This window comes from Fringilla coelebs (genome assembly GCF_963513975.1).
Source record: "Fringilla coelebs genome assembly, chromosome: 1".
Lineage (NCBI taxonomy): Eukaryota > Metazoa > Chordata > Aves > Passeriformes > Fringillidae > Fringilla > Fringilla coelebs.
Genome location: NC_140028.1, coordinates 100,060,290 through 100,079,118, shown reverse-complemented (window position 1 = coordinate 100,079,118; position 18,829 = coordinate 100,060,290). Strand labels below are relative to the sequence as shown.

At 45.0% G+C, this 18,829-nt stretch overlaps 1 protein-coding gene across 7 annotated transcripts in view; it reads right to left on the bottom strand.

The window, feature by feature from the left end:
* Positions 1-6,766: 6,766 nt before the first annotated feature.
* COA1 (cytochrome c oxidase assembly factor 1) overlaps positions 6,767-18,829 on the bottom strand; it is a 51,317-nt gene continuing 39,254 nt past the window's right edge. For 2 of the 7 annotated variants that reach the window (XM_084209768.1, XM_084209769.1), the window contains exons 3-6: positions 14,469-14,571; positions 11,502-11,653; positions 9,548-9,624; positions 6,767-7,090 (exon numbers count right to left, since the gene is read on the bottom strand). In XM_084209768.1, the coding sequence (XP_084065894.1) occupies positions 6,994-7,090; positions 9,548-9,624; positions 11,502-11,653; positions 14,469-14,562 (420 nt within the window). In that variant the 5' untranslated portion in view covers positions 14,563-14,571 and the 3' untranslated portion in view covers positions 6,767-6,993. Of the gene's footprint in view, positions 7,091-7,113; positions 7,519-9,547; positions 9,625-11,501; positions 11,654-14,468; positions 14,572-14,715; positions 14,794-14,837; positions 15,108-15,171; positions 15,410-18,829 lie in introns of those variants that run through there. The other 5 variants (XM_084209770.1, XM_084209771.1, XM_084209765.1 and 2 more) reach the window with 5 other exon arrangements.

Below are 18,829 nucleotides of genomic sequence, written 5' to 3'. Positions count from 1 at the left end.
TCCTCCTTCACACAAAAACTGAATGGCTTAATAAGAGCAGCAGGACTGGGGTGATCTGATCAGCGTGGCTGAAAAGGTGAGGGAAAAGCACTAGTACAGAAGAAAGCTGAACCAAAAGCAGTGGGACGATGGGTAGTTTTTCCATAAGGCTTCATTGCCAGAGGTTGGGCTACCTTTACTTCAAGCCACATCAGGGAAATTGCATCTAAATTAAATTATTCTATCAAGCTTCTTCCCTCATGGAATTACATATTATTGAGTATTCAAGTAGGTAGAGCAGCTTCTCGTTCCTCAAAGATGCTCATATAAAATAGCCAGTGGTGCTCAGAATTGAGTTTGGATGTGTTATATATTGCAATGCAGAGATGCCTCTCATGCTTTGGAGAAAGGAATCTGTTGCTGGACAGCTCTGGCTGGCTCTCAGCAGGAGAATCTTTGAGCCAACAGTGTATCTGTGTTAGCTGGGTGTTTCTGGACACAGATAGGAGCTGACCCTTCCTACAATGTGATCTGTTTCAGCCTTTGTTAGGCAGGACAGTGCCATTATGGCCATCTTTTACTCTCCAGTCATTTGCCCAAGACAATTTGCTTGGGTGAGGGGATGCTGATTCATGGAATTCTTCTGTGCAAGATTGCAACTTCTCCTATCTTTTGTCATTGCCATTTTGACATTTTTTTCCCTTATATCCACACTTCCATATGTTACTAAGTTGAGCAGAGCAGTGAGGTTGAAGCATGTTCACATTCTACCCCTACAGAACAATGTTGCCAGTGTTGCACACGTAAATGTGTAACAATACCTGGTTGCCCACAGCAAACTATTTGAGCAATATATATATATATATCCCATTTCACTTCCTCTCTGTAACCACAGATCATGTCTCAGATTGAGACTGGTACTAATGGAAAAGAGTAGGTGCTGAGCAGTATACCTTTTGTTTTTAATGTATGACAGTGAAGCTTAAGATGTATACATGAAATACTTATTTCAAGGCCAGCTTTTCTTGATTTGGCTGCTTTGAGATTTCCAGTGGGCTGCATTTCTGTTTAACTCTTTGTGCCTTAAGGTGATTTTATACCCCGTTTTTTAACATCATTAAGAATTTGTATAGAGTTGTGAAGGTTTAATAGTGTAAGTTATAAACAAGGATCTTAGAGTCACCCTTTAACAGGGAAAATTTTCTGTAACATTTAACTGCAGGACTATCACCCACACCCTTGAGGCTCTTCCTGTTCCACTGTGAGTGAGGGTAAAGCTGCAAGCGAGGTGTTCCTACCCTGAGCAGTAAGAAGTTCAGCCAGTGTTGTTGAGGAGCTCAGTTGTGGGTGAAGTGACACATCAGTAAAACTGGGAGCAAACCAAGAGCTGTGAGGAACAGCTGGTTTTCTGCAGCTCCATGAATATGGGGGACTGTGTGTGTGTACACGGGTCATTTGGGAAAAGCTGTGATGGTGGGGAAGGGGCTGCTTGTGGGGAAAGAATCAGCTCCTTGGACCTTGTGGGCAATGCTCTCCCAGTCCCCACTCTCCAGACTGAGCACATGCTGGCTGCCTTTGTAGCATGGACAGCATGGCTGCTGTTTGCTCAGATGCAGGATGCTGAAGGAATGGAAGGGCAGATGTTTCTATGGAGGTGTTATCTGTGGTTCATGAAGACCCATGAACTATATCAACAGGAGGGGTAAGTCCAAGCCTAGGCCTTCTTTCAGCTGTTAGAATAAATAGAAAGTCCTAATGAAAAGCACAGCCTTGTCTCCTCTTGTTGCTATATTCACCTCTTTAAGGGAGAGGCTTATAGATTTTATAGTTGCTAAATTAAATGTTCTACAAAACAATATTTTTGTTTTTGTCCAAAGTGGAATTTGCATTGTGATTTGTCTCATGTGTCACATTTTTGTATGCAGGTCTCTAAACACAAAAGGGTGAATTCCAGTTTGTGATCTACCCCCTGAATCCCCCTTGAGAGCTGTTAGGTCACAAATGCAAATAAAAGTTCTGCCCACTCTCCACTGGTGGTGCTCACAAGGGATGGGGAGGAAGATGGGCCTTGCATCACGTTACTTTGTGGCTTAAGATTTCTTAAATATTTCAGGTGGTGTTCCTGGAAGAGAGTTCAACATTTTAAAGAAATAGTGCCAGTTCATTGTTCTTCTGATAAGGTGTTTACTGTTTCAGGAACTTTACAATAAATTAAATTTTGTTTTCTGAACAGCTGATGGATCTTACGTTTTTTGTGCTTTGGGAAACACCCATTAACAGGATTACTGATATTTTAGTTTTCAGAGTCAGACATTTGTTCAATATGTGCAGCAAATACAAAATGCATCAAAAGTCTTTTCTGTACTAAAGCAATATGCTTCCACTATAGTTTTTCACAGTACAGATGTTGAATTAAGCTGTCATTTGGATTAATAAATACAGTCAGGGAAAAAAAAAAAAAAGAAAGTACAAATGGATTTGATAAAAATCACTCCTAATTAAGGAAAGGATGGATTCGTTAAAGTGAAGCAGAGCATATAGGACCAGAGTCATTACTGCAAAGTTAGGAGAGGAAAGAGAACTATTTGAAAGGATTATCTTTCCTGTAAACACAGAACTTAATTACATTGAGTCTTTGCTTGCTTGTAAAAGTAGAATTGCAGTTAAGCTGGTGATGCATTGCAATCAGCGTACCCCATCTCTTCAATTAATTTGCAATGCCAGCATACAGACTGAATGACACAGGTGTTTTTTAACTAATCCCCACAGAGAAGTCTCCTGAGCTGCCAGGGTATCACTTAGCATCTTCCACTTTCTAGCACCTTGTGAGATCCAGCTGGTCTGGCTGCTGGATGGAAGGTTGTGGGCCTTACCAAGCAAAGAGAGGCAATGGTCGTTTCACAGAAGTTACTGAAATAAGGTCCTCTGCTCCTACATCTTCTAGGAAAGAAAATTAATAGAAACTGCCTTAGATTGGTCAAGAAATTACATTAGTCTAGTATTTTTATAGAATTAGTGCTACTTAAAAATGAACCAAAGGTGTTTGGCCAGGTGTGATGTATCTTCCAAAGTAACACCAAGAGCAGGCAGGTTTCTGATATTACAGGACTGCCCACAGCCTGCTGCAGGAAACTTGGTAGTAAATTTTGTGGAAAACTCAGGGAAGTTATGTCTTTCACAAGCAGGAAAGATGCAGCACGTGGCAGGAAAGAACTGGATGTATCCTCATTTCTAAATGGGAGATGAATCCAAATAACTTGTGTTCCTTGTGCAATGCAGGACATCTGCTAATAATAGGAAGTGAACTGAGTAGCCCATAACTTGGACAAAAGTCTGTCACTCCTTGGAGAAACATTCCAAAGGGAACATGTCAGCCACTTAGCCTTTCTGAAGGCAGTGCTTTCAAATCTAGCTTTTTTGCTTTTTAAAACACAGCCCCTGTGTGCCCATCAGCTCCACCTCAAATAGGTGCAAGTGTTGCAACAGTACTGAGCAGTATCTGCTGCTCCTCAGCTGTATCTGCTGTTCCCCAGCTGTAAATTAAACTGAATAGTCTGCCACCTTGGTAGTTTCCTCGAGGGTGATTACTGCCTGGCAGAAACTATTAAAATCAAACTAAAGAATAAGAAACAAAACAAGCAATCCAGCAAAGGTCATGAAGATGATGTTTATTTTTACCACAACAAAAACTGGAAAAGGAACTGCATAAATTTTCAATCTAATAAAAAAGAAGTATTTTAACATACTGAACATGATTAAGATGGTTAAAGGATTGTAGCACCTGTTAATGAAGCTGAGAGACCTGGAATTGGAGGAGGCTTGGGGAGGGATCATTGTGGGGGCAGAGTAAAGAGAATGGAGACAGATTCATCTTGGCAGTGTCTAGTATCAGGACAAGAGACAGCACACCCTCAAGCACACAAAATTCTCTTTAAACATAAGAAAAAGCTTTTTTTACTGTGAGAATGGTTGAACACTGGTACAGCTTGTCCAGAGATTTGTGGAGTCTCCACCCTTGGTGATCTTTAAAACATGACTGGACATGCTTTCTGCTCAAGCTGACTCTGGTGGGAGTCAAGCAGTTAGACTAGATGAACTCCCAAGGTTCCTCCCAGCCTTAAGTGTTTTGTGGGATCCAGGGTCTTTTCTCAAAAGATAAAGATTTTCTCAAAAAGAAGAAAAAAACAAAAAAACCAAAAGAAACCAATGTTTCAGCGACATGATGGAATTAAAGAGAACCTAATCTTGCTCCAGTGTTCCTCAGAAGGAAAGACTGCAAGAGGGGTGCCCAGGTGCCCTTTTGAAGTTATTTGGGCTTTCAGCAGCTGCTGGTGGTTCTGAGACCTTTGCTCTCCCTGTTTTCCTGGCATGTTCCAGCTCCCTTGGCTGCTCCTGCTGCACCTGTGTCCTCTGTGAAAGCAGCCCCCTTGGGCTGTGATGTATTTAATGGAAGCCACATGGCCAAAGCTGCTTGGCACTGAACACACCAGCCTGATGCTTTTTCCTCCTTTTGAATATGTGCATCTTAAAAGAGCTCAAACACAGAGAGGAAGTGACTTCCGAGGTTCCTCAAGGTCATGAGGCAAGAAATTCAGTGTTTTCTGGTTATTAGGTAGTAAAACAAAGGCAGGGAATTAATTGTGATTTTACTCTTCTCCTCCCGTTGATTTGCTGGTTTTCAGCTGAACCCATTGCTTTGCTCCTTCTCTGGGTTTTAAGATTTGATTAAGAGAACCACTGGTATGATACGATGATATGGCCCATTCTCACAGGTCTGGGGATCCAACGGGTTGGTTGAGGTGACTGAGAGCCCTCAAAGGGGTGCTCGGGGCAGAAAATGAGAGATGGAGCCTTGCAAGCTCCGCTTCCCCCAAGCAAGGTAATAAAATCTCCAGCGTTACTTGTAAGGTTTGTGCGGGGATAACTCCTCCAGGCCTGGAAAATCCAGGGCTGGAGCCAGGCCAGGCAGTGGTGTTGTGGTGCAGCAGCTTCTGAAGGCAGCATGGGGACGTTGTGTGTGCCAGCTCAAGGGACAGGGAGGTGGTGAGCAAGCGCTGTGCTGCAGGCTGGAGTGGCTGTGGCCAGGTTTCTTGGACACTTGAGGACTTTGCAGCCACTGCAGGTCCCAGGCTTACTGAGCACCCAGAGATGACAAAAGGCAGATGAATGGCAATGTGTGCCAGATGCTCCCAGTGCAGACACAGGGAGGGACTGAACAGGCTGCGGTTCCTCTCCACAGCCATGGTATCTTTGCAGCTCAGCAACAAATCAAAGCTGCAGCCAAGGAAGTGGTAATTGGTAGATGGGAATTGGTCGATTTGGCTTTTTCTTGTCAGCTGTTTGATTTCCCACCAAACATCTTCAGTGACCAAAACCTAGAGTCAATCAAGCTCTGAGGCACCAGGTGGCCAGCAGATCTCCATATCCCTGAAGTGTTGTTCTTGCTAGTGGTAGTGCAAGGCTAATGTTTTCGTATCATATGAAATTTGATTTGGCTTTTATTTTTTGGTTTTGTGAAACCAGCAATTTCAATCTTAAAGCTGGGCAATGCTGTCTTTTTTTGATTAATTCTAATCCTCTCCCTGGTGTGCTGGGCTTTCATGTGGGTTGGATCAGGTCTCACAAGTGCTGTTCATCCTGACAGCTCTTTGTGAAGTTCAAACTAAAGCACACATGTATTGTTTCATTCTAAAATTGTTTATCTGAGATGCCTTTGCTGTGGCTCTTCAGGATCTCCTTTCTAATTAGGCATTTGCTTTTCAGGTTTGCTCAGCTCAAAAGCCACCTTGCCCAGTTTGCTGGGTCATTGTTAAACAAGAAAATGCTCACTGTTCTCTTAAAATTCTTTGCCCTAGCTCTCCCTTCTCTATCTTATACTCATGGCACTTGAAAAGTCTTGCAGTGCCTTTGTCTTTAGTGGATTTCTTGGACTCAAATTTGGAAGAAGAGATGGAGAGGTGAGGAACAGAGGATGGAGTGGTATAAGCTCTGGGCTATCGTTAGCTACAGCCTCTCTTAATCTAGAGATAAAGCATCTCTATTACGGTGAATTCAAAACACTCTTTTGTCTGGATGTTCTTAAGGGCTCCTGTGTTACTTCCTGATACAGACAGGACAGTTACTTGTATTTTTTCTGTGCCTCAGACTGTGCCTTGGGTTTTGCAATTGTTTGCATAGGCAGTTTGGGATGGGACTTGAAATTGTTTGGGTTGGGGGAGTTTTTTTGTTAGTTTGGGGTGTTTTGTTTATTCCTCAACTTCCTTGGTGATGGGAAATTCTCTACCCAATGGCACAGTCAAATCTTTTGTCATAGAGGAAACCATGGCAGTGCCTTCATCTGTTCTGCACTCTCCCGAGTGTTTTTCTCCAGAACTTGTTGGACAGTGCTGGTGTGAAGCAGCGGCTTCTTCTGAGTAATCTTCAGTGTGAGCAGTGAGTCTCTTCCTGGAATTCCTCCGTTGAGTGGCCTCAGCTATCTCATGAGCTTTGTAATGATAACTGTGAGGGTTCAAATCTACCTCAGTGGAGTCGAGGGCGCTGCTGCTGAGCTTCACCTTTGCTGCTTCATCCTTCCTGATTTAGGCAAGACCTTGTTGAGAAATGGGGGGAAAACTGAGGCAGCAAGTCTTCTCAAAGTTTTGAGAGGCTGACTTGCCCTGACTTTGGTTTGCCACTGTAAAACAAAGCTCAGTTTCCTGGCAGTTTGTTTATTTATTTCAAATTCATAATACCAGCGCACACAGGGCATAACACATGACTTCTTTGCAACAGCAACTCTTTTGCAAGATATTTATTTTAGGCTTCTGTTAAGCACATGAATAAACCAGCAAAAGAAAGAAATTACAATTACAACAATAATGAGGTAAATCTTAGAGAGAAAATTGTCTTGAGAGCACCCACTTGAGTGAAACTGTCACTTGTGACAACGGTGTACATTCACAGACACAGCAGGATGCAATCGATTAATGGCTCCTTTGGCTCAATGGGAGGCGGAGATGCAGCTGTCCCTGATTTTTAGCCTTCTTGCACACCAATGCTTCCCACTGGAGAGTGGTAAACGGGAATATTCTGGCCATCCTGCAGTTTCAAGGTGACATCCCGAAGGCACCAGCTGACACAAACCAAAGAAGATTTTTAACTTGTAGCAATCACTTTTAACAGGCCAAGTCAATGTAGAAACAGCTGGCTCAGAGAAACAAGTAATTCCACACATTCAGTGCCTTTAAAAATTCTCTCCAGGGTTTTAAAACTTGGTTTGTAGCACCAGCTTCTGAAAGCTGTTCTCCCTAATATCGTGGCATAGCCCAGATTTAAAGGTCTGGTATGCATGTTCCTATTCGTTGCAGTTCAAATAAAAACCTGCCAGCTCTTCTTAGGACATTCCTTCCCTGATCCGGTGCCTTTTTTCCTCTCCATCCTGCGGGTGCATTCCTTGCTCCACTCCTCTCCAGCCTTGGAGCCAGACAGTGTTGCTAAGGAATTATTCTGGCTTGGAAGAGTCTGAACACTGTGTGATCGCTCAATGTGACTGCTGAAAACCTGACAGGGTACGACAGTGGTTACTCTAAGAAGGAAAATTGCATTTGTTGGAGACTGAGGGGGAGCCTGTTCCTTCCTCTAAGCTTTGCTCCAAACCCACTTCTGAGCAACTGCTCATGCTGCTTTTCCAGCTGGAAAGGACTATTATTTTGGGGTACTAAAATAGGGTATTTTCAAAAGCTCCTGGCACTGGCCCAGCTCTGCTTTTGCTGGAGTCAGTGCTGAGTACATACAATTAGGTAATTAGGCTGCTGCACCTCTGTGCAATGGGTCTGCAGCAGGGCTCTGCTCAGCAGCCCTCTGCTCCCACCCCCAACCCAGGCCAAGCAACCAGGCTTGGGGGTGACCTGCTTGTTCCCCATAATAGCCTGGGGGCTCAGCCCTTCTCTTGGTCCCTTCAGGGCAGACAAGAGGAATTTTGCTGTGCCTTGGCTGCCCTTGCCTCTGGGCACCCTCCCCATCCCTGTACTGCCTGCCTCTGGGTGAACGCCACTTCCTCCTGGACCAAATGAGCTCATAGACTCCACATTTTCTTTTTCAGTTGTCTTCTCTTTTATAAAATAAATAAAACACTACAGACAGTTTGCACACTCAGAGTCAGATGCATTTCAGTGGCTCTGGTGCCTCAGCTACTCTTGCACAGAGCACTCAGCTCCTGGTGCCATTTAGCTCTGTCTGTACCAGTGTGAGAGCTGCCCTGGAATAGCACACATGAACTCTGCAGCATCCCACCAGGATGGCCTGCTTACCTGCTCCTTACTCGCAACCATTTTACTGTTAGCTCCTCAGTGGGATGCAAGGGCACCAAGTCCTTTCTCAGCCCCATGTGAAGCTGTGCTGTACATGGGTGGATTTGGTGGAGTCTGACAGATTTATCTGCCACAAATCCTTTTACAAGCAAATGCCTTTTTTTGTTCTTAGATTTGCAGAAATGTAAAAAGAGCTCATTTTAAAACAAAACTCCAAGAGATGTGTATGTACTGCTGTAGTTTAACATTTTGCAATTCTTCAGTTATCTTCACAGTAACTGTGAACAAGGAATAACAGGGAATTTTCTATGAGGAGGGGCTAAGGAGGAGTGAGGAGATCAGAGCTCAAGTACCAGGGAAGTGAGGTGTGCAAGAAATAGGGCTGGGGACCCTTGGGGTTATCCCTGTTTATTTGGAAGGATGCCAGGTCCAGTACTCAGTTTCTCAATTCCCAGCCTAGTGACTTTCTCTGCCTTCCCATACTTACTCAGAAGAGAAATCCAGTAAGTCATGCTCATCTAATTATGAATAGAAAACATCCCCATATGGCTGGTGGCAGCTGAGTAAAGTTTTATAGATTTCGGTTTCTAAACAGAGCTAACAGAAGTACCTAACAAGAGGTTTGCATCTAGTAAAACTTTTGAGTTCATGTAGTAATTCTTTGCTCAGTTCCAGAAACCAGTTTACTGTTGACAAAGGAGGTTTTCAGGTTCAGTACTATGAAAATGTAAAGTCACTTCTATATGATATGGTATCAGAGTATCCTTCTACTGCAATGCATCTGTTCTAGCACATTTTTTAACCATAAGGACCCCACTTCTTGGATAGCTCAGGAAAACAAATCCTGTTTTTAGCTCACCTCGCATAGCTGCAATATAATGTGTGATTCCCTAATACCAGACCAGAATTAGAACTGCTGTTCAACAGCCTCTGCACCTTTTTGGGGAGGTGGGGTGGGAAGGGACCATGCTTTACCTTGGCTCACAGTATTTGGATATGTACTGAGCTACAGTTTGTAGAACACGCAACACAAAGGAATGGCTCGTGTTCCTCTTCCATTCACATTCAGATTCAGAGAGACAGATTCAAAATATTTCTCAACTAACTCACCTTTTTGTCCTAATGAAAATAATAACCTTTGACAAGACCTTCAGACAGGAATTTCTGCTCAATCTGTGTGCATGACCTCACCACCACGGATGACTAAAGCAAATATCCTGCTCTACTGTTTTCTCCTACCACTCCTTTCCCATTTCTCCTGCCACCCCCCCAGTACGCACCACCGACGGGAATGGTCCATCTCCGAGTTAATGCAGAGGTAGCCCGCTGATTTTGTTCCAGAGACCGGTAACTTTATCTGCAAATGTAAAAGTACATTAAAGATTCAGCAAAGCTTATTATGAAACAGACATTTACTCCTTCTAGTCAAAGAGCTCACACCTTTTTAACTTTTAACACTATAATTAATTTTTTTTTTACTGCATTTCAGAACTGGACTGATCTTTTCTAACAGCTAACACGTGTGTGGCTACACAAGTATGTCTGCTCTGCCATGCATTAATCTCCCTCTGCCGAAAGAATGCACTGTGTTACAGCTGCAACCCCCAGGGAAAACCAGTGGCTCCCTGAAATATTTATGAGCAAACACCTTTCCTTACCAGAATGTATGGTCATCCAGAGGTGACCCTGAACTGTCAGAGCTATCCATAACCATTACAAACCTGTAGATTGAGATCCTCTGTATAACAGTCCCTTAACACACACTGAGGCAATGAGATGTTCAGTGATTCTTTTTTTTCAGCATCACAAATTTTATCATTTATCTGTTTAACAAACAAAGCTGGAGCTGCAGCAGCAACCATGGCCAATTGCACTGGGTTTACTGTCTGAATAAAAGAAATGATTCAGGTGTAGCATTTGCTGGTTGTGATGCAATCACAGAGAAAATGCCAGGTGTTCGCCAACAGACCCAGGAGCTGGGAATGTAGTGAAGTCAGTAAATTGAGCTGTGGTATAATGATGTTTAACCAGTTTATTTCATGAGAACACGAATACTTAAGAGCATGAAAAATAAGAGAAGAAAGTTGGTGATTTGTGTCTTGGGTGAGGTCAGTAGAAGGCAGGGTTTGACTTCACCCTGAGTCACCCAAGCGACCAGCATTCTTAAACAGTGACATAGGAAAACACCCGTGGGAAAGGTTATCTTCTTTTCAGTCAGTATATGAGATTGTGTGGGGTTTTGCACAACTTTTTCCCTTAGATATGTTCCCTGGTGGAATCTATAAAACATGGGAAATGTTTTGGTCCAGGGTATCAAGTAAATGCAGCTTGGCTGAAGTGAAATGGAAAGTAATTTTATGTGAACTGGTAAAAGGTTGGGATTTTTTTAATCTTACCCTGATAGCCACATTCCTTCATTGTACCATCTGATCCATTCCTTAATGCCCTTGCTTGGTCCCTCGCATTCATAACTACTCACTAGTAAAACCAAAATTATTCCAACGTGATTACCCTAGTGAAGGACCTGGAGAGGTTGCTAGGGGCACTTGGTCTTACTAGCAAAACAAGGGAAGGGCAGCCAGTCATGGATTAAGGGCTAAAAACACCGATGGAAAGTACTCTTGAGGCATCTATGCCAAGTGGAAGTGGACTTGTGTTTGCAAGGTTTGCCTGGGCCCAGCCCTCAGCCGATACAAGGCAGCCTTGTGCAATACTTCAGCAGCCAGCACAGCATTCTCCAGTCACTGAGTAACCCTCAGGCTCAGTCTCAGGCTGGGCAGCTGCTCTCAATGACACAAGCTTACAGGTGCTCTTAAAAAACACACCATTCATGCTGTACCACAGCATAGCCTATAAGGGGCTGTAAAACTGCTGTCAATAAAGCCCTAAAAACTAGCATGGGACATATCTGGGGGGTAAAGGAAGGCAAAGTTGGATCTGAAAATGATTTTGTGGCTTACAGTGTGAGGGGGGAGCTGATTGTCTTGAGAGGTTCCTTGGCATTGTGTGATGGGCCCATATAATATGCACAACATGGAAACACTGCTCCTATTGTTTCTATGCTAGTAGATTTATGCTCTGGAAATCCATTCCTCTTCTAGATCAACTGGTATTCCATCCTGCTGCCTTCCAGTGCCCCCAGGTGACTCATGAGCCGCTGAAAATCCCCTGGCTGATCTCCTGTCACCTGACATCTCGGGAAGCCACGCTGTGACACCGCCCGCCCAGAGTTACCCGCGCTCTTTCTGTGTCCACGCGATTGCTCCCGTCTGTCAGGTGGATGTTGTGAACCTTAAGGGGGGGGGCACCCAGGGCTGCCAGGGCATCAGGATTGCTGTTCAATTGCTCCAAAGCTTGCTGGTAATACTGGGTCCTGGCAAAGCTTTCTAGGTGAGAGAAACAGGGTAGTGAGGAGACTATTAACTTAAAGTCAAAACAAGCTTAAAAAAGAGAAAAAGACATTTTCTCCAGACTACCACACCCTCCCTGAAATACAGTCCAAAACTATTAATTAGGAGAAATTTAGCTAAAGGAGGAAACACACCCTTACATCAGAGAAGAAAATGTTATTCAGCTCATTTAAGTGAAGAGGGCTCTGAACATAGTCTGTTCCATTCTGATCTACAGCTCAGCTTATGGCTGTGTCTCCCCACTTTTCATGCACTTGTAGGTTATCTAAAAGGAAGGGGAAAAATGGGACAAGGATGAATACCTGAAATGTTCTGATAAAGATTCTTCTTCTTTTTTTTTTTTCCTATTTGAGGTACATAAAATACCTTAAGAATGGAGAATGTCTTGCAGACATTGAGAGGGGAACAGCTGCTGCTGTGGTACTCTAGCTGCGGTCTTGGTACAGCTTTCCAAGTGGCAGCCCCTGAAGCTACAACTCTGCTGATGGATGCCTTAGAAGGGAGGCACTCAGAAGCAAGTTGCTGGTCAAGCAGCCACAACAGCACTGCACATGGATGCTGCAGTGCTGGCACATGGAGGACAGTTGTTGCTCTGTATGGCTGTGAAAAGCTCTATCGTGGTTGCAAATGGACAGGCCACAGCTGAGGAGCTGGAGACTTCCTGACCCTCCCTATGGAGACAGAGATTTGCTTATCCACAGTTTTAAGGCTGTCTTGCTGGGGTTTCTAGATCAGCTTAATTTCACTCTTTTGACATCAAGAAGGGCAGAGTTAAGCTAAGAGTTCGTAGTTGTTGAATCCTACTCTGGCAACTTTGCCTTCACCTTTCAAAGGGTTTAAAACAAGGTGTAAGGTTTGTTTCTTAGTCTTTTGCCTGTCAGTATTAATCTTGGAGCATGAGGCAAAAAGGTGCTGCCCCCTCTCCCTAATTAGAGGCATCCCCTGTGAGCAGGCAGCATCCAGTTGGCATGGAAACCACTTTGCTAGGCTGTCACCTGTGTTGGTCCTCCTGTGTCCCCCAGCACATCCTAAGGAGCTCCAACCAAAGGAGTTGCAGCATGTCTGCCCTTTAGTACCTATAAATCATGGAAAACAGCCACTCAGACCATGTGAAAAGTATGTTGTGTTCACTCTGCAGGCTGGAGGAGAAATGGATTCTAATTTCCTGGTGCTCCTACTCAGCTGTTCCTTGTTAGCACCTCATGCATTAGACATTAAATGCCAAACTAATCCGTTCATCCCCACATCTTTTGGTAGGGAAGCTGAAAGCATGCTGGAGTTGGCTGAGCAGACTGCTTCCACGAGAAGGGCGTGGAGGTGATGAGAGTAAGTAGAAATAGGATTACCTGAGTATTTGTACAAGCTTGCACAGAGACCACGTGCATGCAAACCTTCCTTCAGCCTGAAGGAAGGGAAGGGAAAGAATCCTTTCCCACTGCTCCCACCACTATGGAGGCCACTCGCTCCTCACTAGTCCATGTATGGGCCTGTTCTGTGCACTGGGCAAAAGGCACTGGGATAGCCCCAGGCAAGAGCCAAGGGAGGAAGGCTCCAAGTGTGGCACCTGCCTGTTTAGAGGATAGAGAAGGACACACTTGGCTGCAGAAGATGTCCTTCCAGCAGCCTGGCTGAGTTACCAGGCAGCTGCACAGCGGCCACTGAAAGTACAAGAGGGCTAGAAGTAGCCATTGCAATGTGCCACTTGACTGCACAGCCAAGGCATGTGGGGAAACAGCCCTCGGGCTTGCTGTGCAGCACAGGGGGTGACTAACAGTGCTGAAGCTGAAAATTAAAAAATGCTAATGTCCTTGTTAAAGCCAGATTCAATATTTTAAAGTGTAAGGATCATATTTCTGTCATGCACTCCAGAGCTTGGGGGCATGAGCTGCCTAAAATTAAAGCCTGCTTTCCAGCCCTGTCTGATTTGTTATTAATATGTGTAAAATGAAGGGGAGGTTTCAGAGCTTATCTGAGGGCTTGAGAAACAGGCTTGGCTACACTTTTTCTGGCAGCATCCTCTGGTATCAGGGTAGGTAAAAAGCAATACCATTTGATAGCACCAACAAGGGAGAGGCATAGGGCCAAGAGGCCTATGGCACCCCCTGAGAGAGAGGCAAAGCTTACTTCTGCTCTGATGCTAACTATCTAAAAGCAGTTTTAAAAAAAAATAAACATGTATAATTTGGACTAATAATGTGGATTCTTGGCCAAAGACACATAGCAACTAGAGATAAACACCTAGATATAAACAGCAACATCACCTGTCTAGCTTTTCTCTTTGTCCTGGTCTTTGCAGTGCTGACTGCTCTTATCTATACTTCATTGAGGAGAAACTCATGATTTCTTAGCACTTCACAGGTGTGTTGTGTTTAAGGGCCAGCACCACACAGAGATTTACAGATAAAACTGCTAGACTTTAACACCTTCTCACAGATGGTCCTCTTTTACTGCCCAGCTACAAAATCTCAGTTAAGAAATGAAACCTGCATTACTGCAGGTGAAGCTTTCACTTCTCCATCACCCTTGAGAAACCCCCAAAAACCAGACTTTCTTCTGACCACAACAGCCTGCTCTCTATGCAATATGCGCCTCTGGAAATGCACACAGCAGCTCTTGGGAGAGCAAAAGCCCTGAGGATGAAAAAAGTGGAGCTCACAGAGGCAGAATCCAGAAGCTCTTCCCTTAATTTCATCTACTTTTCACAACTCACATGGTGCTATTTTCCCCACTACACAAAAGCCAGTGAAAGGGACAGAGGAGAAATAAGGTTGCTAACAACACCAAGACTCACTTTGCATAAGATTGTACATCACGATGCATCCCCCGCTGCTGAACAGGCCCATGAAAACAGCCATTTGCTGCAGTTTTCTCAGAGAAGCTGGCATTTTTCCTCCCTGAAAAGAAAAGGAGAAGACAGTTGCTGTAAAAGAAGAAAGCCAAAGGGTTACTTCCCCCCTCCTCCTCTTTCCTAAAAGCCCTTTCCAACCAGGCCTGAATGAAAGCGCACTACACAGGCACGGAGCTCGCTGGGGCCCCACCATGCGCCCAGAAGGAAGAGTGGTGAGAACAGAGCAAACGGGGAACCCAGCTGGGCTGAATGTGTTTATTCAACTTCTTTTAGTGATGCCACCACTTCGCTAATTGCCGAGAAGAAAATGACCTCCCTGGCGTGGCCGGGGGCCAGTGCCGTGGCATTGTGGCGGGGGCTCCCGGTGCCCGCGTGTTTGCTCACACACTGCGAGCATTCAGGCTCCGGGCACCGCATTTCTCTCTCGAGTAAACTCCTCTAAAGTAAACACGCTCGCGGCAGGGATGGATTTGGCCTCGAGTGGCAAGGGACAGAGCCAAGCCAGCCCTGTGCCAGCAAAGATAATGGAGCCAGGGTGTGTGTATTCTGTTGTGTCAATTTTTTTCCCAAGCAGTGGGAATAAACAGGAAGTCTCTCCAAGCTGTTTTAGTTCCTTCCTGTAAACTGCCCCCCCCCCCACCCAAACTTGCCCTTTTAATGAGTCAATTTTGACATTTGAATGTATGACCCAGCAGAATAAGAAACACTTCCATCGTTTGTGCAAGAGGGGGACTGAAGAACTGAGCTAATGCTCCTGCCCACAGCAGGTTAGTAGGAGTCAAGCTGAGCTGTCAGTGGGGGCGTAGCACTTTGCTTCAGGCTGTGGCAGGATAGGACTTGAACAAGCATCTGAGTATTGGCTTCTGCTCTTGATTCTCTTGGAGCTGGAATGGGAGGAAGGACAGCAATTAAAAAAAAAAGCAAAAAGCTTTTCTTTTTCAATGGGCACACAGGAACATGAATAACTGGGGGAGCCGTACGGGACTTCTAATCCCAAAGGCTTCACACCCCAATACTTGTCACACGACACTGTGGCTGAAGCGCTACGCTCAATGAGACCTGATTAATAAACCAAGGCCCAAACCAAAATGTAACCAGAAAGGTAACCTGGGCAAGACTGTTTGAGCCCTCTTGTGGAAACCACCTCTAGCATCCCTCAGGTATGTGTTAGTCAGGTATTGTTCAGCTGACAACCACAGTTCAGCAAGGGCAGAGAGACAAGTGTCAGAACTTCTTCCCGTGGTGGCCAGGTCAGGGTGACATGGGCAGCCTCCCTCTGCTCACCACTCTTCTGGCATGTCCTCATGCTGACACTTGCCTGCTCTAAACGGAGGGAAACTCAGACTCTCCAGGGAAGTGGTCACAGCCTGTCTGACTTCAAGAAGAGTATGGACAGTGCTCTTGGGCACCTGGTGTGATTTTTGGGGTGTTCTGTGCAGGGACAGGAATTGGTCTCCATGATCATTGCGGGTCTCTTTTAACTCAGCATATTCTACGACTCGCTCAGGTATAAATTTCATCTCCTGCCCTGCTGGTGTTAGCACTCAGTTGTAATGCATGCTATTCCTAGGCTGAATGCTTTCCTTATTAACTAGATTTCATGATTTTTAAGAACCCTTAGTATTTAAGTTTACTATTTAAATAATTTCAGACTTGTGGCTGGCTAGTAGTGATAGCAACCCAGAGAGGCATGTGGATGTAATGCCTATTTTATGCCCCAAAATGCCTAAACCGTGCCATTAGTATTGTCAGCTATCATCTCTCTCACTCCTGATCTGTTTCTCTGATGAGTTTTGTCTTCTCGTTTCCCCTGGGGAACTTGAATGGCATGAGAAGTTACAGCAGAGGAAATGTGCAAGTGTGGTTTTACAGAGAAACAGTGGTAGTCATTTCACAAGGACAGTGAGAACTTCCTGCTCGCCTGCTTGTGTTTGCAACTTTCCTTAAATCCCCGCAAATCTGATTAATAACCAAGTTTCTTATAAGATTCATCTGGCCAGGAGGAGGCTCTGACACCAACACCACATAACAGGGATGGCAGAAAAACCCAGTGGTAAATCTGGAGGGAGGATCAGATATAACAGTTTGCAACCTGAGGCATTTGTTTTTGCCCCTTTCGAAGTTGTGGCCAGGCAAAATTTGCTTTCTGTGATTAAATTCAGGGTAATTGAATGCAAATGTCTGGGGGTGGGGGGTGCTGCTGGCAGTTTGCTGAGTAAGGGTGGGAAGACAGGGAGCTCTTGCACCAGCGAGGTTTTGACTGAGGCTCGGGGGACCTGCCTGGTAAACAGCGGAAATTAGAGGCTCTGCAACTTGCCGTCAGTGGGTTTGAGGTTTGCTAGGTCTCACGGTCTGCTCACACCCAGACAAGGAAGATGCATGGAAAGTAAGAAAAGCTTATTGCTGATCAGTCACGTGCTCACACACACTCTCATCACCACCTCTGCTCCAGTGCTTCAGTGTAGAGATGGTGCCATCTGGCAAGGGAGCTTGGCAGCTGAGCAGTGGTGATCCCATTAAGCACTGCTGCCCCATGCAGCACGCCGGGCTGCTCCTAAGGTGATGCCCCTGACATCTTCTGTTGCTGCTCCTGCGGAGGCAGAGATGTGGAGAGCTGAGGTGCACCCAAGTTGTGCACCAAGGTCCCCATTGCCCGTTTTCAGTCACAGTTGGAAGCCCATGGGCTGGACCTGTCTAGCTCTTGATGCTCTGGTCTCACTTGTTTCTCAGCTGTTTTCCCAAGCCAGTCCTATGACAGCACACTGTGGGAAAAGGTTCAGAGCTATACATTTTAACAAGCCTCTCAAGACTGCAAACCCTCTCATTGATCCCACAATTCCTTGCCAGCCTCCAAAACCAAGGACAGAACTCACTTTGGAGCCCAGAGCATCCCCCACAGAGGGGCTGCTGCTTCCTTTCCCGGCCATCCTGGTCCCTTGTGGAATGGATGCTTGAATATTGCAGCCTTGAGCATAATTTGGCAACGGCTGCCAATGACTTCTGAATGGTGACAGCTTGCCGAAGACCAAAATGTATTAAGGATCTGTTGTCTGCAAGGACTTGTCAGTTGGATTTCTGTCCTGTGGCCAACTGTGTCTGCTGCTCCGTTGGCTGCTCTGCTGAAGTGCCATGGGAGTGGCTCACTAAGGAAGGGAAGCAGAGTCATGCCCAAGGTGTGCTCCTGTCCTGAGCCTTTGCGAACTGTAGAGGCTCTCCAAGGGAAGGACCAAACCCCCTCCACTTCATTTGACACAAAGGGATCAACTGTTAGTATTTGAGAGAATTTTACAGATACAACATGCAATTGCCTCCTAAGGAGGAAGTCCATGCTGCTATCTGTGGTGATCTCCCCTGAGAACCTGTTACATCTCTAAAAGAGTATGCAAGTCAGCTGGTGGAAAAACAGACTTTTCCACAGCCAGTAATGAAAAAAAGCACAATTTCCAAGCTATGCTGCTCTGCAAAGACCTCTTTTCCTCCATGTTATTTGCAGTGGTAAGAAAGATTAAGTGGAGATTAGCACGCACAAAAACATTGAACCCACAGTTACCAAGAAGAGACCTTAAATCATTGTAAGTAGCGTTCTCAAAACATAACTGTTAAAGAGCAGAGCACCCTAATAATAGTGATGTTCACTTTGTGCCTTGAAAATAGCAGGATTTGGAGGAGAAGGCTTGACTTTGAAGCTAAGTGGGACACAGGCTGTTAACAAGATTTAACAAACTTCCAGGGACACATGTGAAATGGTGGGTTACTGCAACAATAAAAGCTGTTTTAAATTAGACTTTGTTTTCTCTACAGAGAATCTTCTAAAAATAGGCTGGCTTAAGACAGTCTCCCTTATTTTGGTAAATTTGGGTTTTCTGTTTCGTCTCTGAAATTTGTGTGGCAGAGGTTGGTGTTGGGCACCTCCACCAAAGGCAGGTATTGGAGAAGAAGGCATTTTCACCAACCATAAAAATTAATTTTATTTTCCCTGGAACTGAGCAAGGGAGCTGGGGCTGTAGGTTCTATGGGGAAGTAATTTCCTCCTCCTTCTCCTTGTCCTTGTCTTTCTCCTGGTGCTACGAAACTCCACCAACATCTCCAGCCTCTGGGTGCTACTACAGACCAAACAGCAAACAATAATACTGCTCTGAAACAAGAGAGAAGCAACTTGATCAATGCAAACTCGGTGTGATCACTGCTGCCTGTCTCAATCTGGGCCACTGCCTACCCACCTGGCCAGGACAATATAGTGCCAGGCCACCAACACAAGCAACTGGGAGCCTTTAAACCACCCTGAACAACTGCAGTCTTGAGGT